Source organism: Trichosurus vulpecula, chromosome 2, assembly GCF_011100635.1.
Source record: "Trichosurus vulpecula isolate mTriVul1 chromosome 2, mTriVul1.pri, whole genome shotgun sequence".
Classification (NCBI taxonomy): domain Eukaryota; kingdom Metazoa; phylum Chordata; class Mammalia; order Diprotodontia; family Phalangeridae; genus Trichosurus; species Trichosurus vulpecula.
In genome coordinates, this window is record NC_050574.1 from 44,808,535 (window position 1) to 44,834,766 (window position 26,232).

The window sequence follows — 26,232 nt, forward strand, 5'->3', positions numbered from 1 at the left end:
CTCCCATCATTTCCAGGACCCTCTCCTGAATCCAATAACAATGGTATGAGCTGTAGGCTATTCCTGGTTCCTGGAGGACCCTCTCAGGGGTGTAAGACTTTGGGAATCAGACAAGATTTCCTGACCCAACAAAACGGATCCTTCCCTGACAAGTAGAATGTTGGGTCCCGTGGCCTGGACTGAGAAGGTATGTAAAGGCAGGAATGGACCTACCCCCCACACACGTTATAGCTGTGGACAAAAGGAGATTTTTCTGCTCTGTCTATTCATAGGGCTGGTCCTACCTGGGAAACACATTCTTCACCCAGGCATGTAATTATAATTAAAGGGCGACTCCCCTATGTTTTGACCAACAACTTAATAGACTAGAGAGAGAATCAAGGTACCTGCTGCTGGTAAGCTGGTAAACTCCCTTCTCCTCTTTCCTAGTGGTTGATTTACTGCGTGACTCTGGATGTGTTATTTAAATTCTCTGTTCATTTAGCTACCAATTAGATCTGGATGAATGGGATGGGGGTGGGGTATGAGAGAGAGAGAGACAGAGAGAGAGAGAGAGAGAGAGAGAGAGAGAGAGAGAGAGAGAGAGAGAGAGAGAGAGAGAGAGAGAAACAGTATACTGGCAAATGTTTTGCACACAGCAAAACCATATCCCTCAAGGCTGGGAATCCCTATTACAGACGAATGCTGCCCCAGATGTTGAGAATGAAAGGAGATTATTGCTTGGGTTTGAGCTGGCTGAGAGACTCTTTCCAACTCAGGATTCTATGGTTCCAAGCCCTTCCAAGACTGAGCTTGCTCTTGGGCCATGGGGCATAAGTCAATAAAATAGTCAATGTTATTAAGCTTTCTATACGTTCTCTCTCTCTCTCTCTCTCTCTCTCTCTGTCACACACACACACACACACAAACATTCTTGAGTTCATTCAAATTAAAGGAAGAGAAGAGAAAATAGATTGAAAAGTGCAAACAACATCAGATTTGGTGTCAGAGAATTAGGGCTTGAATCCTTGCCTCAGTTTCCTCATCTGTAAAATGGTTGACTAATTGTTGTTGTTGTCGTGTTTGTCCTTCATTGTTGAAGAGGACCGTGACATCGGGCAGGTGATGACGTGACTTACAGTTGACTGATTTGAGTGAGGAAGGGCTGTGCAAGGTCACCGGCCTCGCTTTCTCCTCCAGAGCCATCTGGGTCCAGTCCTGATGATGAGATGATGAGTTGACTGATGATCTCTAAATGGATGATTTAGGGTCAAAGGCAGGATTTGAACCCAAGTCCTCCTGATTCCCAGACTGGGGTTCAGTCAATCAACAAGCATTTATTAAGAGCTTACTATGTGCCAAGCACTGGGAATATTAAAATAGGAAGAAAGATAATCCCTACCCTCAAGGAACTTACACCATAATGAGCAAAGACAACATACAAAAAGAAACTGAAGTGTGTGTGTGTGTGTGTGTGTATGTGTGTGTGTGATGGGAGAGAAGGTAGCAGGTGCTAGGACATGGTGTCAAAAGTTTTCCATTAGATGCTCTAAATCTCATGATCATACAAGTTTGACTGCCCTGCTCCTTCCCATCGGTTATATATTTTGACAGGCTGGGCAGTTGACAGTCAGTGAGACCTCTCTTGATCATACCTGCTTTTTTAAATCTCAGCTCTGCGTTCCTTGTATTCCCATGTTTTTCTTTTCTTTTTTTTTAAGAAATTTAAAGACTGATTGTTTCAAAGAAGAAATTAAGCTTTATTTGTACAGTTTTCTTTTCCTTTTTTTCTTTGTAAAACAAATTTATTGATCCCCTTTGCTTATATGTCATCTTCATTTCTAATTCTACCCTCCCCACTTCTCTACCCTTGACCCTTCCCTCATTACGAAGATTGAAAAAGAAAAAAAAGCAGATAAAAATACCAGTATAATGACCATCCATATAGTACGTGTGTGCAGCCCCACACTTCTGAAATCAGGAGAAACATTTTTTCTCAGTTCCTTTAGGTCATGCTTGGTGATTATATTTAGTTTCATTGTATAGTCCTTTTTGTTGACATTGCTTCTACTCAAAAGATCACTTGAATTGTCTTTTCCCCCTTGGTTCTGCTTGATTCACTTTGTATCAGTTCATATAAGTCTTCCCATGATCTTTGACTCTTCCATGTTCAGTTGTTTCTCATAGTGCAATATTATTCCATTCCATTCATGTATCATAATTTGTGCAGCCAAGCTCAAGTTGACTTTTTGTGCTTTTCTTCGGTTGAAGGCTAACTGAAGCCTTAGGAAACAATATCAGGTTACATCTCTAATAATGAGCCCAGGCATATTATAAACAAAATTAATTAACCCTGGGCTCCAGGACACTTAGTGATTTATCCAAAGTGGCAGGAAGCCCAGGAGGAGACGCGGCTTTTGAAGCAACATCATCATCATTCAGGTGTTATTATTTGCTGATAACTTTATAATTCCTCCCTTGGACGCTTGCTGAGGTGTGGCAATGTCCCTGGGCCAGCCAACAGTGAAGTCTATTTAGTGCAATTATGAAATGTTTTCTGTGTGCCAGGTACTATCCTCAGTCAGTAAGCTTTCGTTAAGCATCCCCTAGGTGCCAGGCACTGTGGTAAGTTTCTGCAGCTACAAAGAAAGGCCAAAATCAGAAAAATGAACCAATGACTCCTCTTAAGGAGCTTAAAGTCTCTAATGGAGGGGTCTCCACTTATGTACAAACAGGATATTCCCAGGGTAAATTGGAGATAATCCACAGAGGGAGGGCATTAGCATTAAGAGGGACTGGGAAGCATTTCTTGCAGAAGGTGCAGGAAGCTGAGGAAGCCACCAGGTACAGATAAGGAAGGAGATAATACCAGGTATGGGGGATGGCTAGAAGCCCAGAATCCTGATATGGAGTATTACAGGTAATAGCAAGGAAGCCAGTTCCATTGGTTTTAGGATAGGGAATAAGGTAAGAAAGCTAGAAAGGTAGAAGGGGGGCAGGTTGTGGAGGGATTTAAACCCCAAACAGAAGAGTTTGTATTTGATCCTAGAGGCCATAGGGAATCACTGGAGTTGACTGACTGGTGGTGGTGATAGTAGGGGTGACATGGTCAACGTGTTCCTTAGAGAGATCACTTTGACAGCTGAATGGAGGACAGACTCGAAGGGGGAGAGATTTGAGGCAGGCAGACCCACCAGCAGGCTATTGCCTGCTTGAGGGGATGAAGGTCTGCACCAAGGTGGTCTCAGTGTTAAGTCAATTAACATTTATTGAGTACATACTACGTGCCAGGCATTGTGCTAAGTGCTAGGGATGCAAATACAAAAAAAGAAAGACAATCCTTGCCGGCAAGGGAGAAGACTGATATAGAAAAGGAATTGGGTGGGCTAGGGGCATGGAGGAAAAATCAGAGAAGTAGTGTAGCCAGGTGAGAAATGAGATGATCTCTCTCCTTAAATGGATGTTTGGAGTTCACGGTCCCACTCTCCAATCAGGTGGTGATAAGGGTAGAGTGAGAGGAGAGAAGACAGAACAAAGGAGAGACATCTCAAAGGTAGAAGCAACAAGCCTTAGCAAAAGATGGATGTAGGGGGTGAGTGAGGGATTGCGGATGACACCCAGGTTGTGAATGTGGAGGACTGAGAGGTTGGTTTCTCCAAGGCTGTAGGGAACTGAGCTGTGGGGTGTGGGCTCAGTGATGGACCCCACGGCTCTCCTTCAGCTTAACTGAGGGTGGTTAGCTCATCACGATTAGGGATGAATAGTTACTGGCCACAGCAATTCATGAAACTGTCCACTAGTTTTGAGGTTTAGAGGTGCTAGGACCCTGAAATTCAAGGGCAAACGACACACAGGTCTTGCCTTGAATGAATTCGACCCAAGCCTTCGTTCAGCCATAGACAAGGTTTATTAGAACAAGGGGCAGAGTGGGTGTGGTTCTAAAAATCCGCCATGTTGGCCAGACTCTTAAGGAATCTGAGCCCTTTAATGGAGGCAAGATGGATCTTTTATATAGAAGACTGCGGGAAGAGAGAAGGGGTCTAGAGTAAACTAAGGAGTGGTGGCCTAGGGTGGGGCCAGGCGCAGACAATGAAAGGGAAGTTAATTAACTGGGAACACCAGAAACTTGGGCCACATGAGAAAGTCTAGGGCTTTTCCTTTTTGGGGTCCAGATCCCAAAGACATGGTCTTTTAGGGGTTCATACCCCATGCCCATCACTAGGATCATAGAATTGAGCTGGAAGGGACCTTGGAAGCCTCTATTCCAGCCACCTCCTTTAACAGATGAGGAAACTGAGACCCAGAGAGGTGAAGTGAGTTGCCTCAGGTCACACAGGTAGTCAGTGTCAGAAGCAGCATTTGAACCCAAATCCTCAGACCCCAGAACCAATGTTCTTTACACTGTCTGTCTCACTCTGCTGAGTTTACCATATCTTGGACTGGGCAGGTAGCACAACTCATTTTTCAAGAAGAGAAAATGTCTTATTTACTGACTTTCTATTACTTCCCTTCATATGCTCTTTTTTAATATAAATTTTCTTTATTACTAATGTAACATACACAGACATTTTAATACACGAAGAACAGACAAAAAGGACTGTGTACGAAACTGTGAATTTCTGATAATGTACATGTTAAAAAAAAAGATTATTTTTAAACTGAACGAGCTTGGGTCCATTCAGAGTGGTTTACTGAGAGGCAGGGCAGCATCCTGAGAAGAGAGCTGGCCGGAAAGACAGAGAAGGTTCAAGCCCCCACTGACTCTGTGACCCTGGGCAATCCTAACGTGAGACACAAAAGAAGGAATTCTGTTTCCACAGGATTCAAACTATCCCCAAGCTTTGAGTGATCACAGAATGTAGGTCGGAGGCGACTGGACCTAATCAGAGCCGTGACCTAGCAGAACCAGGCTTCCAGAAGATCAGGTAAGAAGTCAGATGCTTCACAAGCTGTTTAAGGCGGAACATGTCAAGTAAGAGAACACTGAAGGGGGCAGTTCAGGAGGTTGCATCTAGCCGATGGGATGAGAGCAAGGGGGGGAATTTGAATTGGCAACAGCATAAAAAGCGTTGCATTTGTCTGAGCAAGCGTACTCCATTAGGGAGCTGCCCGTTCACTAGGAATGTAAAGTAAATGTAAAATAAAATGAGAACTTTCCTGGCTTTATTCTTTCTAGAGTGAGCCTGCTTCTCACCTAATAGTAAATGATAACAACAGCTAGTTTGCAGAGTGTTTTAACAAATCTCATCTCATTCCGTCTTCACAACAACCCCAGGAAGGAGGTGCTATTATTATCCCCATTTTGCAGAGGTCAAAAGACTTGACCAGGGTCACACGGCTAGTGTCTAACCAGTACGTATCAGGAAGGCTATTGAACCATCGAGGTGATGATGGAGTCTTTGCCCAATTCCCTGTCCTTGGGTGTGGCCTTTTGGCTGAGTCCAGGTTTGGCAAGAACGAATCCTTTTATTAAGGGGATTTGTTCTGTGAAATTTGGATTCAGTCAAAGGGCCGCCCTTGAGAACCTAGAGGGCCACATGTGGCCCCGAGGCCTCAGGTTCCCCATCCCTGACTCTAAGACCTTATTTTCAAGTCATTTTTAACCTCTTTTTTTTTTAAACCTTATTTTATCCTCTTATGTTACCTTATTTTAACCTCTAGGTAACTCTGCAACAGAACACAAGTTACAGAGAAGGTGCTAACAGCATCGGTAAAGGGAATTTCCTCGCCCTGGAGTTTCCCAATATCAACAAACTCACATGTCCTGTCCGTACCCCTATCAAACTGACCAGGATAGTACCCAAACTGCCCTGCTTGTCTGCTTTATATATACTCTCTGCTCTGGTCAAACTGGACTGCTGGTGCTTTCCCATACCTGTTCTTCTCTTGCTCATGCTGACCAGCAAGTGGAGCTAGGATTTGAACCCAGGGCCTCTGTCCTCAGCTCTAGCCTTCTTTTCTCTACACCACAAATTTGGATCTGTCTAAATAGAGGGAGTGCCCACTTGGGTTACATCCCAGAAGGGACCTCAGAGGCTGTCTAATTTAATCAACACCTGAAAAGGAATTTTAATGAAAGGAAACCCATCACCTTCCCAAGTGAGGCCCACTCTAGTTTGGGCCAGTACTAACAGTCTGGAGTCAGGAACAGGCAGTCCAGTCAGGCCTCAGACATTTAGTAGCTGTGGGATCCTCAACAAGTCTGCAAAATGGAGATAAAATAGTACCCACCTTAAAGGGCTATTGTGAGGACCAAATGAGATAACATGCGTCAGTCAATCAGTAAGTGCTTACTACAACTTAAATGCTTATATACAAGCTATGTAAAGGGTAAATGGAAGGTGATCTTAGAAAGGGATGGGACTGTCTGATGCTGTCCCAATGTTATAGAGTTGACTTCTAATTTTTATTAGCCTAAAACCTGGTTTCTTTTTGGTGTCCCCTGATTTGTTTTGGATCTGAAACTAGTGTTAACTGACCTGAGAAATTCAGTCAGTGTCCAGGGTGGGGTGTAACGACAATGTTGCTTGCAGCTGCTGTGGAGGTATAAGGCCAATAACACCAGCACACAGGAGGGCTGCTAGCACAGATTTTTTTATCTGCTTTTCTAAGGAAAGCAACTTTAAGGGGTTTACAATCTTACTTTCATTAAACATACATACATCATTCACTTAGTTCAGGGGGAAAAGTCGGCACCCTGAACTTACAGAGAAAACATAAACAGAAATTACAAGCAGAAATTATATAAACAGAGCAAATAACACAAATCAGCAGACAGGGCTTCTGTCTGTCCATAGCAATACATATATAGTTACTAGAGAGAGAAGCACCAACCTCTGGGTTTTCAAAGGGGGGTGCTCCTTAACAGCTACCCAGAGTGTGCATAGGAACACTCTTCCGATGAGTGAGCACCCAAAGCAAAATGCTAACCTGAGAGAATATATACACTTCTTCAGGGTCAGCCCACAGAGGGTGTCACAACCATGTGACTCGAACTCATGTGACTTAGGATTTCTTGTGACTTAAGCAGGTCATCAAAGACTCTTGATTAATCAAAGACTCTTGATTCAAAGGCAAGTCTCAATCAAAGGCACTTGATCACCCTAGTGCTGAGAAGAACTAGAACTCCAAAAGAAAAAAAGAGCAAGACAAAAAGTCCCACTTTGTTTGCCATTATAGGGAGACAGGAATCAAATAGGAAGGATGGTTGGAAAGGCAAATCAGTGTTGGATGGTACCTTAGTCCAAATCCGTCATTTCATTGAAGAGGAGATGGAGGCCTGGGGAGGGGAAGCCACTTACCCAAGTGGCCCTGTTGGGATTAAAACACAGGCTGGTCCAAGGCTCTTTCTGTAATACCTCAAGAGGTTGGGGAAAGACAGGACCCTGAGCAGCTTGGTTTTAGCCACAATGCTAATTTGGCATCAGTTAGGAATAGGGCAAACCAAAACACTCCTCCCACTTATTGGATAGACAGTAAGACTTCAGCGGGGTGAGGGAACCACTTCCCATCCCATCCACAGGCCTCTGCCTGCCCCTTGAATTGCTGTGTGACCCTAAGCAAGTCCCTTGGCTTCTGTCTTTGGCCTGGGAAAACAGCTGTTATCCATCTCCCAGGATTTTTTTTTTTTATGCAGAATGTAAATTCACTGTTTGACAGTGACCCAATGGTTTATTTGTAACTGGAGTTAGGGGATTTCCGGAACAATCTCAGAAGACCTTGGTTTCCTAATTTCTTAAAGGGACCATGCTTTCAGTGGAACTGAATGATGGGGGACCTTTGAGGGAGAGTAGAAGGATGTGCATTTTAGGAAGCAAAAAGGTACATTTGGGAAAATGTGGAATCAGTAACTTGTTCGGGCAGACAGTAGACACTGGAGGAGTCTCAAAGACTGGTGTGGCACTCTCTCCTCTTCCGATCCTTCCTTTCCTTGGCAGCTCAACCAATCAATCATTTATTAAGCATCTACTGTGTGCCAGGCACTAGTGATAGAAATACAAAGAATGAGACAATCCCTTTCAGAAAGGAACTTATATTTTCAAAATTGCTTCATCTCTTCCCCAAGCTCCCAGCATTTTCCTATTAAAATAACCTCCTGTTTATTTTGTATATATGTACTTATCTGTAGGTATGTACATATTTTCTCCTCCAGTAGCCTAAGCTCCTTGAGGTCAGGGACTGTTTCTTTTTTCTCTTTGTATCCCCAGTGCCTGGGTACAGTACCTGGCACATAGTAGGTGTCTTCTAATTGCTTGCCGCTTGCTAGAGGTTGCCCAAACCAGTCCATCAGTTCTTTATCAGCCCACCCCAGTTTTTTTTTTTTAATCTGACCCTTCTACTCTACCTCCTGGCTGCCTCAGTTAACTCCTCCACCTTCTTTCTTGATTCCCTCATAGTGCCAGCACCTTCCTTCTAAAATAATCTCGTGGCTTCTGTCTATCTAGCTTGTGTTTACAGGTTCTCTGCGCCACTAGACTGGGAGCTCCTGGAGGGCAGGGGCTGTCACTTTGTATCCCCAGCGCCAGGGCTGAGCACAGTGCCTAGCACCGGCGAAAGCACGTCAGTCCACCAATAGGCAGAGCCAGTTTCTAGTTTTCTTAGCCTGAAGCCTGGCTCTTTCAAGATGTGTCCATGATTCTTTTGAACTCAGGGTGCAGGGGAGGCCGGACAGTGATGGGGGAGATAAGGGAGGGAAGAAGAGGAGGAAAGCCGCAGCTCGCGGGTCCTCAGCTCTCCGGGTAACGCCTCATCCCTCGCTCCTCCCCCGCTGGCGCCGGGAGAACTAGGGAAGAGCGTGGTTTGGTCAAGGTCACACAAGCCGGAACCCACACCTACAGGCAGGTTCCCAGGGCGCCGGGCGCCGGCTTCCCCCGCCCCTCCGGGGAGTAGGCGTGAGGGGTGGAGCGGAGGAGGAGCAGAGAAGGGCGGGGGGGGGGGAGAGGAGGCTGGAGCGCGAGCACGGACAGAAAGGGGAGGAGCCCGGGCTGGCCAGGCAGGTCTACCGGGAAAGTGGGCGGGGCGTCGGGGCGAGCCCATCGATGACTCGGCTCTCTCCCTCGCTCTCTTTCCGGGCTGGGCCCACATCGAGGGCGAAGGCTCGATTGGTCGGGTCTTGTCGGCACGGAGCTGCTGCCGGCGCCATTGAGGGGCCGGAGGAGGAGCAGAGGGAGGAGGAGGAGGAGGAGGAGGAAGAGCAGCTGAGGCGGCGGCAGGTGGGGAGCAGGGGTTCGCCGGAGGGTCGAGGCGGAGCGGGGCGGGGCTGCGAGTCCGGGGGTCCTCCGGCCTAAGGCCCGTCCGTCCCACCCCAGAGATAGAGAGGGAGAGAGCGGCCGGCGCGGAGACCCCTGGGACCACCCCCACCCCTCATCCCCTGAGGCCGGCAGGAAGGGGTGACCGAGGGTGGGGCCCTGGGGGATGAGTGTGACGATCACCTGAGCGTGTCAGCGTGGCTGACCCCCGGTGTGTGTCTGAGTGTGAACTCACGTGACTGGGACTGGCCATTGGGGGCGAGTGTGTATGAGTGTGTCAGCGGGGTGACCCCGAGTGTGTGTGTGTGAGTGTGAATACACGTGACTGGGACCTGGCGAGTGTGTCTGAGTGTGTCAGTGGGGTGACCCCCGGCAGTGTGTGTGTGTGTGTGTGTGTGTGTGTATATGTATGTGTGTCTGAGTGTGTCAGTGGACGCACGTGACTGGGGCCGGGTCAGGGGTGAGCGACCCTGAGCATGTCAGCATGTATGATCCGGGGTGTCTGTGAAGGTGTCAGCACGTGTGATCCTGAGTGTGAACGTTTCCTGTGTGTGTGGCCGAGTGTGCACCTGAGTGCTGGTGTTTCTGAGTGGGTGTGAGGACGAGTTTACTAGGAACGTGAGCGTGGGTGTGAGCCGCCGGTGTGGACATGACTTATTGTTAGAGAGCAGGGAGGCTTGTGCAGGTGCGAGTGTGAGAGGTGTGAGCGGGCAGGAGAGTTAGTGCACGAGGGCCTTTGTAAGACCCCGGGCCACCCCTCCCCCAACCCTTTAGGCCTCCCCAGGAGGCTTTTAAAGGCCCAGCCAGGCACCTGAGCCACCTCCCACAGCCACGGGTGGGGGGCTCCCTCTTCACCCGGTGCGTGCTACCCAGCCCATGGGACCGCCTGCCCCTTCTCGGGAGTGGGCCCTCCCACTGCGTCTGGGCTTCTGGTATGGGGTGCGAGGTGTCCAGGCTCCTCCTTCCAAGAGCCTGGCTGTCCGTTCACAACAGGGATCCCCCTCCCAGCCCCCCATCCAGGAAACTAGGCCGGGTGATAGGCTTCCTCCGTGCCCTCCCTCCCCTGGGTGTGGAGCAGGAGCTATCACTTGTTGGCATCCTCCGCCTGCCTCCTCCCTGGGCTCTCCCTGCCAGCACGCTGGTGTGTATCCCTGGTACAACCTGCAGCTGCCACCCTGGCCAGGAATGGGCACGTTGTTTGTAGAGGCCGGCGGCCCCTTCCTTCTGGCCAGACTCAAGGTCATGCATACCCGCCACTTGGCCGAGCTGGGGCTGATTGATACCCAGCCACAACCGCTGCGTGTTGGCAGGGTGAGAAGGGATCAGGAAGGGGCTAGTGCTTGGCACTGAGTAGAAAGAACTGGTAACTGTCAAACAGCGTGAGTTTAATAGTAAGTGTCAGCACTGACTGCGCTTGGTTCAGGTGGGAGAAGCTGCCCCATGTGTTAGGCTCACCCGCCTAACTAGGAATGCATCTGCCTTGCCATGCTTGACTTGCGCCCCTGCTTCTCCAGCTCCTGCAGCGCTGTCATCTGACAGTTGGTTTGTTTAAGACCACGGTAGCCCTGTTTTCACATCGAGTTGCTTTTTCTCAGGCTGTCAGGAAGACGTTTGTTTTCATATTTATTTTTGTAATTTCATCTTTACATAAGGCACACCCAGCAACCTCCATAAAACTTGTTGGTTTCTACAAAATATTGTTTCTCCTAGTATCTTAAAGGAAATTGTCTAATCTCCTATGATGTGGTAGAATGAATCTTGGACCAGAAATCAGGAGACACGGGAATCTAGTTCTTGATCATCAGTGAAGAGGTGCGTGGTTCTGTGGGCCAGTCATTTATGCTCCCCGGGCCTGGGATTCCTCATCAAATGCAGTTTGGATGATGGATGAGCTCTAGAGTCCCACTCCTTTTAAAGTTTATTTTCTTTAATTTTTAATACAGTACCGTATTTAGGTTACACATTGCCTCTGGACAATAGCCATCAAGACTGGCTGGGAGATGTGAGCTAACACAATTTATTAGAAGTGGATTATATGTTTTTGTTAGTTCAGCAGTAGTAGAGGGTATTTTGCATCTGGCAACAGTGTGAATCCTGGGGGCAGGGAGGGAAGAGAGAAATACTTGGAAATGATCCTGAAGGTAAAAATGTTCCAAATGGGATCAATGCCTTGGCAGACATCATAGGTATCTCTTCCCTAAGACTGAATTGAGTGGTAGAGAGGTGAAAGTGGATTAGTGGGCCGCAGTAAGATCCACAACCCAATTCCAATTTTGATCTATTAGCTGGATGACCTGTGAAACTCCTCCAACCTTGTTGTGCCTCATTTCCTTATGTGGCGATGGAGTATAGTACTAGCCGATCATAATGATGGCCTACATTTCCATACTGTTTTAAGGCTAACAGAATGCGTGTCCTCTATCAACTCTGTGAGGCAGGCAATTCAAGTGTCATCGTTCCCCTTTTATGGATAAGAAAACCGAGGCTCCTGAAAGTGTGAGATAACTTAAGAGTATTGTCAGAGCCTGGATTTGAATGCAGGTTTCCCAATGGCAAACCCAGTTCTATTTCTATTATACTAACTGCCTTGCAGGTATCCAAGCTCTACTAAGTCTGTAATTCAGTATTGAGCTCCAGTAGTTAGAACCAAAGAAAGTTCATTTGCTTTCATAAAATGAATAAATTATTGTTAAATTTTCTTAGGACTTGTCAGCATTTTAACTTTTATTAATAGTGATAGTTTTTCTATTACTACACATTTATCTATGGACTATGAATGGATTCCTTCATATTTAAAGGTTGTAATACTCCAAACAGTTACAGAATTTCAGATTTGGAAGGGACATCTCAAAGTCCATCTAGTTCAACCCAAACCTGAAGAAAGGTCCTTTCCAGATTCTCATTCCTTCCAATCGCAATGAGCTAATTTCCAAACCTGAATTGGAGTGAAGAGTGGTGAACATTGGTACATTTTCTCTGGACAGTAGAGTAACTTCAGATTTAACTTGATCTAGAATGATCCAATCCTGATGTAATTCGGTGAAGCAGATTGTTGGTGTTCTCATTGAGTAATTCGTTGAGATGTTTTTTATGGATTTTTGGATCTATTTTGGATTTTAAATCTCTGAGTTGAAATTACTTCAAAAATTATGGATGTGCTTGAGGGCAGTTTAGGGGGATTCACCTAATAATTCCATTTCTTCTTTTCCATAGATTCTTCTGTAACCATGAGTGCATGTGAGAGAGAATGACATTAGAATCTTAAACATCCCCTCAAGACACAGTCATGTTGGAAGGTCTTGTAGCCTGGGTTCTCAATACGTATTTGGGCAAATATGTCAATAATCTGAACACTGATCAACTTTCTGTAGCACTTCTAAAAGGTAAGGATATATTTGCTTTTCTTTGGCCTATATGACCCTTTATTGTTATGATTCCCATTTATAATCAGAATAATAAAATGTCTATAAACTTTTTTTTAACAAAATGCCTCTAAAAGTCACTATGTACTTAAGTGATAGATGTTATTATGGTAGTTCACGTTTGAGTTTGCAGTTTATATGCATTATCTCATTTGATAAAGTAATTTAGGTTTACCACTGATTTTACTATAGATTTTATAGAAGACAAGTAGTTTTAGAAGTAAGATTTCATATGTGGTTCTGAGTTTTTGTCTTTATACAATATGCCTTACTTTATTAATGTGACATTTAAAATAGACCTTCTGAAAGCAGGGTTGTGTAGTAAAAAGTTAAGTCAATAAGCATCATTAAGCGCTTACTGTGTGCCAGGCACTGTGTTAAGCTCTGGGAATACAAATTCAAGCAGAAAGACTGCTCTTGCCCTCTAGGAGCTTACATTCAAATGGGGGAAGAGAACATGTGAAAGGAATCTGAGAAGGGGAGGGAGGGAGAGAGAAAGTACCAGGTGTGGAGGCATGGTAGAGAAAGTCCAGGGGGTAGGGAGGCAGTGTGGGGGGGGATGGGGGGGAGAGCAGCCTGGAATGAAGTCAAAGTAGTGGTTCTGGCAGGAAACCTCGAGTTGGAGAAAGGGGCTGCAGAGGCTCAGTGAGCTTCCAGGGTGAGGGAGACCAGGGTTGGAGGGAGCTCCCAGGGTGAAGTGCAGGAGTACAGAGTAGGGGCTTCCAGGGTGCAAGGCTTATAGAGCCTGCCAGAGAACAGCTTGGAGAGTAAGGAGCAGAAGAGCTTTAGAGGATCCAGGCTCCAAAGCCAGCTGTGCTTCCAACCCACATTTGGAACCTCAGAAAAGAGACTTCATTCCCCTCACTCACTTTCCTCATCTGTAAAATGAGGGGGTTGAGTTAGGCATTTTTCTGTTTTTTCGGTAGAATACTTTTTAAAAATAGGTTTTATTTTGTGCCCTTTGGTTTTTACGCTACAGTCATTTATGGACATACTTGCTTTCCTTCCCAGATTTTGAAACAGAACCTTTCCTTGTATCTAATAGCAATGGCAAGCAGAGGGAGATAGGTTTCATTATCTGTTTCGGGGCTTTTATTGGTTTTTTGTTTACTTAGAGTCCAGCTACCTTTTAGGGATCATTTCATTTATTGTTGTGGTCATTGTGTATGTTGTCATTTTGTTTATTTTATTCTGCATCTATTTATATAAATTGTCATGTATTTCTTAAGTTCCTCATACTTATCATTTCTTTTTGTTGTCGTTAAGTCATTTTAGTCGTGTCCAACTCTTTGCAGCCCCATTTGGGGTTTTCTTGGCAAAGAATTGGAATGGTTTGCCATTTTCTTCTCCAGCTCTTTTTACAGATGAGGAAAGTGAGACGAACAGGGTTAAGTGACTTGCCCAGCGTCACACAGCTAGTAAGTGTCTGAGGCCAGATGTAAATGCAGGAAGATGAGTTGTTCTGATTCTAGGCCTGTCACTCTATCCACTGTGCCACCTAGCTCCCTATTATCATTTCTTACCAAACAATAATATTCTGTTATATTCACATAGCACAAGTTTTTCAACCATTTCCTCACTCATATGAATCCACTAGCTTTACAATTCTTTCCTCCTACAAAAAGTGCTGGATGTTTTTTAAGATACTATGAACAACTCTTGAGTTTTATCATAATTATACATGTCTAAATGTATAAGATATTGTATATGAGACAAACATGATTCCCATCTTCTGGGAGTATACATCCTAGTTATTTGGTATTGCTATTGAAAAAAGCTGATTGGTATGAAAATTTCTCCCTTTAAATTGCTCTCTTTAAAATTTTATTTTATAAACTAAACTCTTTGTTTTTAAATATATATATATATATATATACATATATATATATATATATATATATATTTTAAAAGTATTTCCCAATTACATGTAAAAAAATTTAGCAATTTTTTACAAATTTGAGTTCCAAATTCTTTCTATCTTTTCTACACCTCCCCCCCTTCTTGACAAGGCAAGTAATACGATATAGATTATACATGTGAAGTTATATAAAACATTTTTCCAAATTAGCCATGTTGCAAAAGAAAACACAGACCAAAACCCTCAGAAAAATAAAGGAAGCAAAAAAAGGTGTGCTTCAGTTTATGTTGAGTTCATCATTTCTCTGGCGGCGGACAGTGTTTTTCTTCATGGGACCTTTGGAATTGTCTTGGATCATTCGCTAGATCAGAGTAGCTAAGTTGTCCACAGTTGATCGATCATCTTTACAATATTGCTGTTATTGTGTACAATGATCTGGTTCTGGTTACTTCATTTCACACGAGTCATGTAAGTCTTCCCAGGTTTTTCTGTAACCACTTTCCTTGCCATTTCCTACAGCACAATAGTATTCCATTACAATCATTTACTGCTACTTGTTCATACATTCTCCAATTCATGGACATCTCCTCAATTCCTGTTTCTTTGCCACCACAAAAAGAGCTTCTGTAAATATTTTAGTATAAAGAGGTCCTTTTCCTTTTTCTTTGATCTCTCTGGGATACATACCGAGGAGTAATGTTGTTGGGTCAAAGGGTATGCACTGTTTTATAGCCTTTTGGGCGAAGTTCCAAATTGTTCTTCAGAATGGTTGGACTTAAGCCATACTCTTTAAATTAGGAAACTAAGGTAAAAGGTCATGAGTCCAGAGCTGGAAAGGCCCTCGGAGACTATGTAGATCCACCTCATCATTTTACAGATAAAAAATGGAGGCCCTGGGAGATTGATTCACTTGCCCAACTCCACCCAGAGATGGGATTTGAACCTGGGTTGTTTGACACCAAAGCTAGTGCTCTCCCCATGGAGTCTGAATGCTGTGTAAAGGAGAGGATGATTTCATTTGTTTGGGGGGCAAAGGGCATGGAAAATGGAAAGTGTCTACAGTGTTCAAGGTATTTATCTCCAAGAAGTTCTGTCAGCTGTACTTCAAGTATTTCTGCTGAGCCTATTAACTGTAGAAGATGAACTTTGGAGATTGGACTGCATCTCTAGGAATTAATACGTGCTAGCAGTTTTAAAGGTAGCTTGTTAGGTGATGGAAGGATTCAACTTGTCTTGCTTGGTCTCTAAAGGCAGAACTAGAAATTGGTGGAAGTTGCAGAGGCAGATTGGCTTGATGTAAGGAAAATTTTCCTAATAATTCGAGCTGGCTTGGGAGATTGTTAGTTCCTTGTTCCTGATTCAGGTGGATGTCAGATAGCTACTTGTCAGGATTGTTGTAGAGGTTGTTCAAGTATGAATTAAACTGGGTACTCTCTGCGGTCCCTCCCAGCCCAGAGATTCTCAGATTCTAAATGCAATGCCAGAGAAGTCATTGTTGGTTGGAAATGTACTGAGAGTGCATTGGTTTCATAAAGGTTAACCATTAGGTATAGGCTGAATGTTCGCTTAACTCACTCATTCAACAGATTGTCTGAAGATCTCGATGACGCAGTGCCTAAATTAGTGAAAATAGAAAGGATTCATGAAGAAGAATAGGCAGTAGTATGGTATAGTTAGATGATTCGAAACCCAGAAAATGTTAATGGTTCATTGTTGGCTTTGAGAGATTTCTAGTGGAGCGTCTCAGGGATCAGGCATTGGCTTTGTACTCCTTCACGTTTTTTTCAGTCATTTGGATAAACATACAGATGATATGCTCCTGAAATTTGTAGGAAACACAGAATGGCATAGGATCCAAAAAGATTTTGGTGGGCTAGAATATTGGGATGAATATATTAAGATCAAGTTTAAGTGGAGATAAATGTGAAGTCTTACACTTGGATTCAAAAAATCGACTTCATGAGTATAAGGGATGGGGGGAGCATGACTGGATTGAAGTTTATCTGGAAAAGATCTAGGGGTTTTATTGGCCCGAATGCTCACGGAGTCAGCACTGTGTCTGATGAAATAAAAATGCTGTGTTAAGAGAGTTGTAGTGTCTAAAGGGTGGTAATAGTCTCTCTGTACTTAATCAGAGTCAACAGTATAACATGGCAGCCAAAGAAGCTAACATTCTTATGGTGCATTAATAGACAGTATTGTCCAGAATAAGAGTGATGATACTTCTGTTGTACTTTGCTCTGGTCAGACTACATCTGGAGTATTGTGTTCAGTTTTGGAGGGCCACATAACAAGAAGGACATTGACAAGCTGGAACTCGTCTAGAGGATGGTGAAGATTGTCATCATGCCATACGGGTATAAGTGAAGGAACTAGGGATGTTTCGTCCTAAAAAAAGGGAACACTTGAGGGTGGGGAACCTGCGGCTTGAGGCCACATGTGGCCTTCTAGGTCCTTGGGTGCAGCCTTTTAACTGAGTCCAGATTTTACAGAACAAATCCTTTTATTAAGGGGATTTGTTCTGTGAAGCTTGAATTCAGTCAAAGGGCCACCCTTGAGGACCTAGAGGGCCACATCTGGCCTCAAGGCTACAGGTTCCCCACCCCTGGATGTGATATTTATAGGACTATCATGTGGAAGAATGATTAGGATGCCAGAAGTTAGAGTAGTGGCTAGAGGCAGATTTAGGATCAATTTGCCTCTAGAAGTATTAGATTCCACATCATGTGAGAGCTGAATGACCAGTTTTGGGGAATATTGTAGAGAGGATTCATGTCCAGGTACATCTGGGACCCATTAAGGCATGATTCTACTAAACTTTCTTTTCTTTCCTTCACTCCTCCACTGGACATCCTTGTTTTACCCTCTCAGCTGAGGATCTTGCCTCATATTTCATTGAGAAAAATGGGACATTTTTCTGTGAGCTTCATATTTTACTGTGAGTGTCTTCTTCATCTCACAATCCCTTGACATCATCTTCTACTCTCTTCTCTTTTATCTCTTCCTTTAGTCTCTGATGAGAGGTGGCCTTTCTTCTCACTAAGGCTATCTGCTATACAAGTATGTCCTATTCCATCCCCTCCCATCTTCTTCAGCAGATAGCCCCCAGTATCTTCTCCTTTTTTTCTTTTTCAGTTTCTCTATATACTGATTCTTTTCCTGCAGCCTAAAAAAATTCCTATCTCCTTATCTTCAAAAACTCTCACTAATCGTATCATACCCACTAGCCATTGGCCTTTTTTCCTCACTTTCTCTGCCAGACTTCTTGCAAAAGTTGTCTATTCTCAATTGTTCCATCTTGTCTCCTCACAAGATATCTTTGCCAGCCTGGTTTCCCACCTTGTCACTGAACTAAAACTTCTTTCTCCAAAGTTACCCATGATCTCTTGTTGTTAGAGCTAATGGTCTTTTTTCAGTCCTCATCCTTTTTTATCTTGCTGTATCTTTTGACACTATTTACCATCTCTTTGCAGAAAATTTCTCTCCTCTGAGTTTTCCTGATGCTATCTTTCTTGGTTCTCCTCTACCTGTCTGGCCCTCCTTTTCAGCCTTCTGGGACTTTATCTCTGTCATTCATACCCCTAACATGGGAAGCTCCCAAGCTTCTCTGCTGAGCCCTCTTCTCTTTTTACTTTGCACACTCTGCAGGTGACCAAATCAGCTCCCAAGTTTCCCATTATTATCTCTTTTCTCAAATCTGTGGACAGTCCTCGTTGCTCTCCTGCATGCCAATCCTACACCATTAATTGCCTCTGGGACATTTTGATCTAGGTGTTCTGTAGGCATCTCAAACCCACTGTGTCTAGAACAGAGATCACTCTCTTTTTCTTCCAAACCCCTCCCTCTTTTGGATGATTAAGTCACACTGTTCTTTTGGTCTCATGTCATCCTTAATTCCTCACTTTCTCACATATGCACTCAGTCGCCATATCTTGCCACAGCATCTTTCACATCTTTTTTTGACACCAGTGTTAGGCCGATCACCTCTTCAGCGGTCTCACTGGCTCACGGCTGTCCCCAGTCCAATCTCTCCTCCAAGTGGCCACCAAAGTGATTTTCCTGAAGTCCACGTCTGGCCATGTTACCTCCTTACTCCGCAGACTCCAGTAGCTCCCCGCCATCTCCTCTGTTTGGCATTTAAAGACCTTCCCAACCTGGTTTCCTCCTATCTCTCCAGGCTTGTTCCATATTACCTCACCGTACCAGCCTTGTTGTCCCTTGTTCTCTCATACGTCATACTCCACCGTCTATCCATGCCTGTGCACCAGCTCTCCTCTACATGGAATGCATTTTCTCTATGGCTCCATTTCTTAGAATCCTGGTTTTTCTTCAAGACAACTCAAGTACCACTAGTGCCTTCCTCTCCAAGCTTTCCCTTTATCTGTTTTAATATGTTTTGTATTTACTTATAATTGTACCTGTTATCTCCTCCATTAGAATGTAAGCTCCTTGAGGGCAGGGACTGTTTTACTTTTGTCTTTGTAATCCCCATTTTTAGCACAGTGTTTGGCACATAGTAGGTGCTCAACAAGTCCTTATTAGTTGATTGATTGATTGCTTGGACTAGTTTTCCTCTTGGGTTTCTTCCAACTTGAGAGTTTATGATTCTGTAAATTTTTTTGTGGGGGATTATAGTAGTTATTTTATAAATCTTAACTATCATTCACAGGCATGCTTTGAAAATGTATTACTTCGTTTATAAGGCATTCTGCTTCTTTCAACTGAGATAAAATTATCAAAAGGGAGTTAGAAATTTGCAGATATCCACATTTAGCAGATATGGATAAAAATAAAATGTTTTAGAATGGGTAGGAAGTACAGATGATAGACCTGTATTGAATAGAATTCAGATAAGTTTGTATATAACTAAATCTACTGCTTTCACTGTATTATAATAGTGAATGGTTTTCTTTTTATAGTTATAGGTCATCCAGGATAGGCCAGTGGGTTGCCCTGATATCCCAACTTATTTGACCAGCTGTTTCATTAGTAACGGATTTTTACTCACCCCGTGAATTTAATTAAAAAATGCAGCTTTACTCCTGCTTTGACTCTCACTCTTGTCACTGTTCCCTTTCCCTCTGATCTCATATTTCTCTTCTTATTCCACATACAAATCTATCAGATAGATATTATTAAAAGTTGACCTTTATTTGGCCATATACAAAAACTCAAATACGGTTATTTGTATTTTTTTTAATCAGTGAGCATTTATATGGGTTTTTGTTTGACTTTTCAGAACAGAAGAGAGAAAGACATTCAGGAGATAGCTAAAATTTTGGAAAGAACCAGTTTCTAAGTTCACTTCAGTTCTATTTCATAGATTTTGTGCTATTCATAGATGGGGAATTTTTAGATTACAGGAAAATGCTACACATGGGGCCTTGTGAATGTGTTTGGCAGTCTACTTAAAGTAAATGAGGATGGAGATAGGCATTGGACCTGTGATTTCTTTGGTATAGGGAATTTTAAAAATTAAAAAACATGTTTTAAAAAATTTTTGTAAGGATTATTTCTTCTCAAGATGAGGAGTTATGACATTCAGTCAGCAAACATTTATTAAGCACTTACTGTGTGCCAGGCACTCTGTTAAACGCCGAGAGTACAATGAAAGGTGGAAGACAATCCTCGTTCTCCAAGATCTCACAATCTAATGGGGCAGACAGCATGCAAATAATTATATACAATCAAGCTATATACAGGATAGATAGGAAATGACCAACAGAGGGAAGGAACTAGAATTAAGAGGGATCAAGAAAGCTTCCTCTGGAAGGTGAGGTAATTTTAGCTGGGACTTGAAAGAAGCCAAGGAAGTCAGAAGGTGGCGATGAGGAGAGGGAACATTCCATTTGTGGGGGACAGCCAGAGAGAATGCCTGGACTCAGGAGATGATGCCAGGGGCCAAGTCACTTGAGGGAAGAGCATATGATGGGGGTGGGGTGTAAGGAATAAGAAGACTCAAAAGAAGGGGAGCTAGCTTATGAAGGGCTTTGAACACCAAACAGAAGATTTTTTATTTGATCCTGGAGGTGAAATGGAACATTGGAGTTTACTGAGTGGGGGGGGGGGGTGACAGAGTCAGAGCCGTGCTTTAGGAAGATCGCTTTGACAGGTGAGTGGAAGATGGACCAGAGTAGACACTTGTGCTGGTCTGACCAGTCAGCATGGGTTAGGGGAAATGGAAATGTTGAATCTTTAATAACCTTTCCCATACCCTGAATGAAATTTAAATTAAATTAAATCTTGCTCTGCATTTATTTTGGAGTGTCTGGCCTTTCTTTTTTCCCTTTCCTTTTTTCCCCTTAACCTTTAGTCAAGCCCAGATCAGTCCAGTCAGTAAGCATTTATTAAATGTGATGTTCCAGACACTGTGCTCAGCCCTGAGGATAGAAAGAGGATAGAAACCAACCCATCAGCCAACCTCAAAATCAGCCCCTACTCTCAAGGAGCTCACAGGGTAATGGTGGAAATGTTGAGGGAGAAAACCCAGGGATTCAGGAATCCCGAAACTGAAGTTCCCAGGGTAAGGTCACCTGAAACGAATTCACGGACCCAAGCAATCTTTTAGGTCAAGTTGGCAAAAGTTTATTGTTATGCTTTACAGTGGCAAGTGTTTTTAGGGAACCTGCAATCTAAAAGGGGACAGAAGTATATTTTATATAGGGTATTGTGGGGTAAAACATGTGCCGAGTGTCTTAATTAGTTGTTTTGGGGTGGGATTAGGGAGTGGTTAAGGAGTGGTTAGTTCTAAAAGGAACGTGCACATTTAGTATCTACTGTGCAGGCATTTTTACCCAGAGTTCACTGGGAAATAGCCCAAGGGGGGCGGGCTACAAGGAGGTGTGGTTTTGATTGGAAATGTCACTGTCAACTAATAGTCAGGGCTGACTGGAAAAATCCAGGTTGCTTCCATCAAATGTCTTGTTGGACAAGATGAATGTAAGGGAGTATACATTTTGACTATGTCCAGGATACATATCAGTAAGGTCAGTAAGCAGTAAATATCTTTATGACCCAGTGCACAACCAGTTAGCATGTACACAGGGAGTTGGACCAATAAATTCTATAGGTAGGCACAGCTGCCTACTGTGTCAGGAGGAGAGGTAAGTATTTTGCTAGGACATGCTGCCCTTGAACTGGAGAGGGACTGCCTGAGACAGTATTTTGAGGCTAGGGAGAGATGTGATTTTAGAACTGGATGTGGTTTTGGAATTGGGGTCCAGGTACAGGCATCCAAGCAGAGGCTAAGGAGAAATGTGATGTTAGAATTAGGGTCCAAGCACAAGCACCCCATCAGAAACAACCTGCAAACAACTGTGTACAAACAAGATATAGACAAGATAAATTGGAGATAATATCAGAGGGAAGGTACCAAGATTAAGGAGGATTCAAAAAGCTCTTCTTTGCTTTTTTTGTTGTGGAGCTTTTTTAATTTTTAATTTTTTGATTGGCTGCTAACATCCTCTACTTCCATAGTGCCACAAAGCAACCAAGGCAATGTGGAGTCTGCCTGCCTTTGTGACAGATGGATTTAGAAAGTTAGAGAAGCCAGCCAGGGGTACCTCCAAGTAGAAATGATAATAGATCAAAGTAGGAAAGAAGTCATGTGCTTTTCCCTATTTTTTCCCCCATTTTAAGCTGTTTTAAGAGATAAACATTGAAAATGTCAATATGTCTGTCTAATTCTCCTTCCATCCCAGAGAGGGGATTGTCATTGAACCCTTTGTATCTTTGACCCTACCTTTGGTTAGAGTGCAGTTGATTCCATGCAAGGGTCTTAATGAGATGACTGGACTTAATAAGGAATAGCAAAAATATTCTTTTCCACTAATTCTAGAATTAGAGTTGAAAGGGCCCTTTAAGATCATCTCCACTGTGACCACTTCTTTCCATCATTTTATAGAGCAATACACTATCTCATAAAAATTAATTAACTTGCCCAAGATCACACATGTAAGAAATATTAGAGCCAGACCCCACCACCTTCCAATTTCAGCACTTTCCCCATTATATTTTTCTCTCTCCTTTATTTGGATACAGTACTAGTTTTATTGCAGATTAGTAGCACACAGAATAAACACACAAGTACAAAAATATGTAATAGCCAGTAATAGAAAACATACAGCTTTCTTAGTCAACAAACATTAATTTAATGACTTCTGTGTGCCAGACACTTTCTTCCATATCTTATTCTTAGAGTGAAAGGCTTACTGATCTGTTGGGTTTGGATACTGCTTAGTGATTTGCTCTGAGAGATTAGTTGTGTGTGGAGAATTGCTGTAATGAGAGGAGGGAAAAAGTTGGTCAGTCCCCATTCTTGGATTCAGTCCAAACTTTGTAGTGGTGGCTGGCACTTTGAGAGAAGTAAATAGTGTGTTTTCAAAACTGTAGCATCTGTGCAAACACAGGTGACATTCCAGAAGGGAGACCAACGATTTTTGAGAAGGTCATCTAAATTATGAGTTTATTTATTTTATTTTATTGATGACATATTACTTTTCATTGTTGCTTTCCATTTTCTAGTTCTTCACTTCAGCTGTTTGGATTGCAATTTGGAATGAAGTTATTATGTTTTAATTTTTTGTAGGTGCAGTTGAATTGGAAAACTTACCCCTGAAGAAAGATGCCTTAAAAGAACTGGAATTGCCATTTGAAGTAAAAGCAGGTGAGTTTGGACAACATTAGGTCCCAGACCAAGCTCTACTTGGTCATTTTTTGGGCTTTGATTGGCTCGGAATAAATGTAAATAGCAATTGTTTCTGTTTTGGCCAGAAACCCTGAGGGTCTTCCCCTCATTTTTTTTTTTAAACAGGCTATTCTTTGCCTCTTGTTTTACTGATAATCATGTTAATCATTGAAGAGGCTTTGTCTCAGTCACACTAAGACCTGTTAAAGACCTTAGTTTGAAAAGGCCAAGGTTCCCCAACTTCATCCTGGGCCATCTTCAGTCGTCCTGATCTATATCTGGCCACTGGACCCACATGACTCCAGAGGAGAAAATGAGGCTGGTGACTTTGTACAGTCCTGCCTCACTTGAATCCAATTCACTTGCATGTCATGGCATCATCCCTGATCTCATGGTCCTTTTCAAGGACTAAGGACAAACAGCATTAAGCATTAAGGTTGGTTTGGCTAGAGGAGAGGGATTAGCCTGGTCTTTACCAAAGTCTCTTTATGGTTTTAAGGGTCTGGACTCTTACTTCCTCTTGGTCCAGAAAAGACCTGCTGGAGCCTGAGGTCAGCATCCCTTCCCATCACCTCCCCTACCAACTCTCATTCTCATCTTTGCTTTTGGATTTCCTGCCTGGTCACACAGGGCTATCAGCAATCATTTGTTAAGTGCCTTCTGTGGACCAGGCATCATGCTAAGTGCTGGTGTACAAAGCAACAAATCCATCGTATAGGGAGAGATATTGATGCATCAAATTTTATACAAAATATGTAAAACAAAAATTTTTTTTTGGTGCAAGGATGACAGGAGGAAACAATTAAAAGTTGCAAAACTATTGAATTAAAACTAAATGAGAACTTGTAAATTTATTTATTGTTTATTGCATTGTTAGGTAACCTACTGAATGGTAGCTTTAAAAGTAGCACAGTTAATAAAACTGGGCCAAACTTAAGGAAAATCCTGCTCTCTATTAGTACCTCTTTAAGATGTGTCAGTCAGTCAGTCACTAAATATTTCTTCATCTGTGATCTTGCATTGCAGTTTTAGGTCATATGAAGTCTCTAATTGAAGAAGGGATTCAATTCACAAAATATTTATTAAGTTTTACTCTTGTCACACTTGTGGCTTTAAGAGAATTAAAGAATGTGTCCTAAAAGCTGTCCCTATAACTCAAGCACAGGGATAGGCAGGCCTCGATTCTGGGGAAGATAAAAAATATAATATTATAACAAAATATAAAATGAAATATAAGATTGACAATGGAGGTGAAGGGGCAGGGTGATGGGGAGGTATGCTGACTCAGGACCAAGGGAAAGTTAGGTTTGTAACTTTGGTCAAATCATTTGTGAGACCTGGATTCAGCCCCAACCAGATTAAAATGAAATTGGGAAATATTTAATAAAATAAATAACACAATAAAACATAGATAATGATAATATGCAGTTTTCTAAGTCAGTATGTGGCCGATAGGGTTCCTTATGTCTGGTTTAGGGGCCTCTGTTTCTATTTAATTTTGACACCACTGGACTATATATCTCTAAAGGCCCTTCTGGCTCCGCATGAGCTTCATTCTTGGAACTTAAAGTCTGTCTAGTAGGGAGGTAACACTTATACAGATAACTTGCTATAGGAGATCTTTTTTAGGTGGAAGATGTTACATTTGATGTAATGGAACCCACCTTAACTTTTTTGGTCTTACAGTTTTTTGTCTTCTGGTATCTTCTTCTTGCTATTCCTATTCATTAAACACTTTCGTTATTATCTTGCTTATGGGGAGTTTTTACAGACTTTAAATAGACCTTTTCTGCCTCTTTTAGGTGTTATTGGGAAAATAACCCTTCAGATTCCCTTCTACCGTCCTCATGTGGACCCTTGGGTGATCTCCATTTCAAAGCTTCATTTAATCGGTGCCCCTGAGAAACCGCAGGATTTCAATGATGAACGGGAGAAGCTGTTGGAGAAGGAGCGTAAGAGAGCATTGCTTCAAGCCCTGGAAGAAAAGTGGAAAGTAAGGCAGGACCCTGACAGACTTTGTTAAATGAGTGCAAGTGTGTGAAGCCACCAACGCCATGTCTCTCCCTTTCAGAATGAGCGTCAGCAGAAAGGAGAATCCTACTGGTACTCTGTCACGGCCTCTGTGGTCACCAGGATTGTGGAGAATATTGAAGTGAGTGCTGCTGCCCATCTTGGCTGCTCTTGGGAAGGGAAAGGGGTTTCTCAGATTCATAACTTGAGTGTTAAGTGGATCAGCTTGTATAGAATGCAGGTTGGGCTCGTACATTTTTTAAACTGTGCCAAATACAAAACCTGAAAATCAGGTTCTTAGTCCTGGAGCCCAACGAAGGCTCTCCCCTGCCTCCAGTACAGTGTTCACTTCCATTCTGTTCCAACTCCTTTTTCTTGCTGCTCAGAGATTAGTCAGATGCAGTGAAACAGATCATGGTGAAAAGTTTGGGTGTTGGGCAATGCATTTTTCCTGGCACTTTCCTAAGGTAACAGTATGGTACGATGGGAAAGGTTACTGGAGTTGGGATCAGAGGACCTAATTAGAATTCCTCCTCTTCCTAAGTTTGGGCAACTTTGGGCAAATTCTCTAACCTCAGTGGGCCTCAGTTTCTTCATTTGTCAAATGAAGGGGAGAGGTGAGGTGGGCTAAATTCTTAAATGCCTATTATATTCTAGGCAAATGAGATTGTTGTTCAGTCCTGTTCAGCCCTTTGTGACCCCATTTTGGGTTTTCTTGGCAAAGATACTGGAGTGATTTGCCATTTCCCTCTCGAACTCATTTTGTACATGAGGAAGCTGAGACAAACAGGGCTAAATGACTTGTGAAGGTCACATGGCTAGTAAGTGTCAGAGGCTGGATTTGAACTCAGGTCTTTCTGACTCCAGTCCTGGCAGTCCATCCACTGCACCACTTGGCTGCCCTGGCAAATGGGATACAAAGAGAAAAGTAAAAACAGTCTGCTTCTAAGGATCTTACATTCTATTGATGACCTCTGAGTTCCCTTCTAGCTTTAATTCTTGGATGTTATGACATTTGTATTATGGTTG

At 43.1% G+C, this 26,232-nt stretch overlaps 1 protein-coding gene across 1 annotated transcript in view; it reads left to right on the forward strand.

Moving 5' to 3' along the window:
• The first annotated feature begins 9,070 nt into the window (after positions 1–9,070).
• The window catches only part of VPS13D (vacuolar protein sorting 13 homolog D), a 332,377-nt gene continuing 315,215 nt past the window's right edge, over positions 9,071–26,232 (forward strand). Inside the window, exons 1-5 of the mRNA XM_036744767.1 lie at positions 9,071–9,191; positions 12,441–12,610; positions 23,095–23,172; positions 24,996–25,186; positions 25,265–25,345. Of these exons, the coding sequence (XP_036600662.1) occupies positions 12,514–12,610; positions 23,095–23,172; positions 24,996–25,186; positions 25,265–25,345 (447 nt within the window). The 5' untranslated portion in view covers positions 9,071–9,191; positions 12,441–12,513. The remainder of the gene's footprint in view (positions 9,192–12,440; positions 12,611–23,094; positions 23,173–24,995; positions 25,187–25,264; positions 25,346–26,232) is intronic.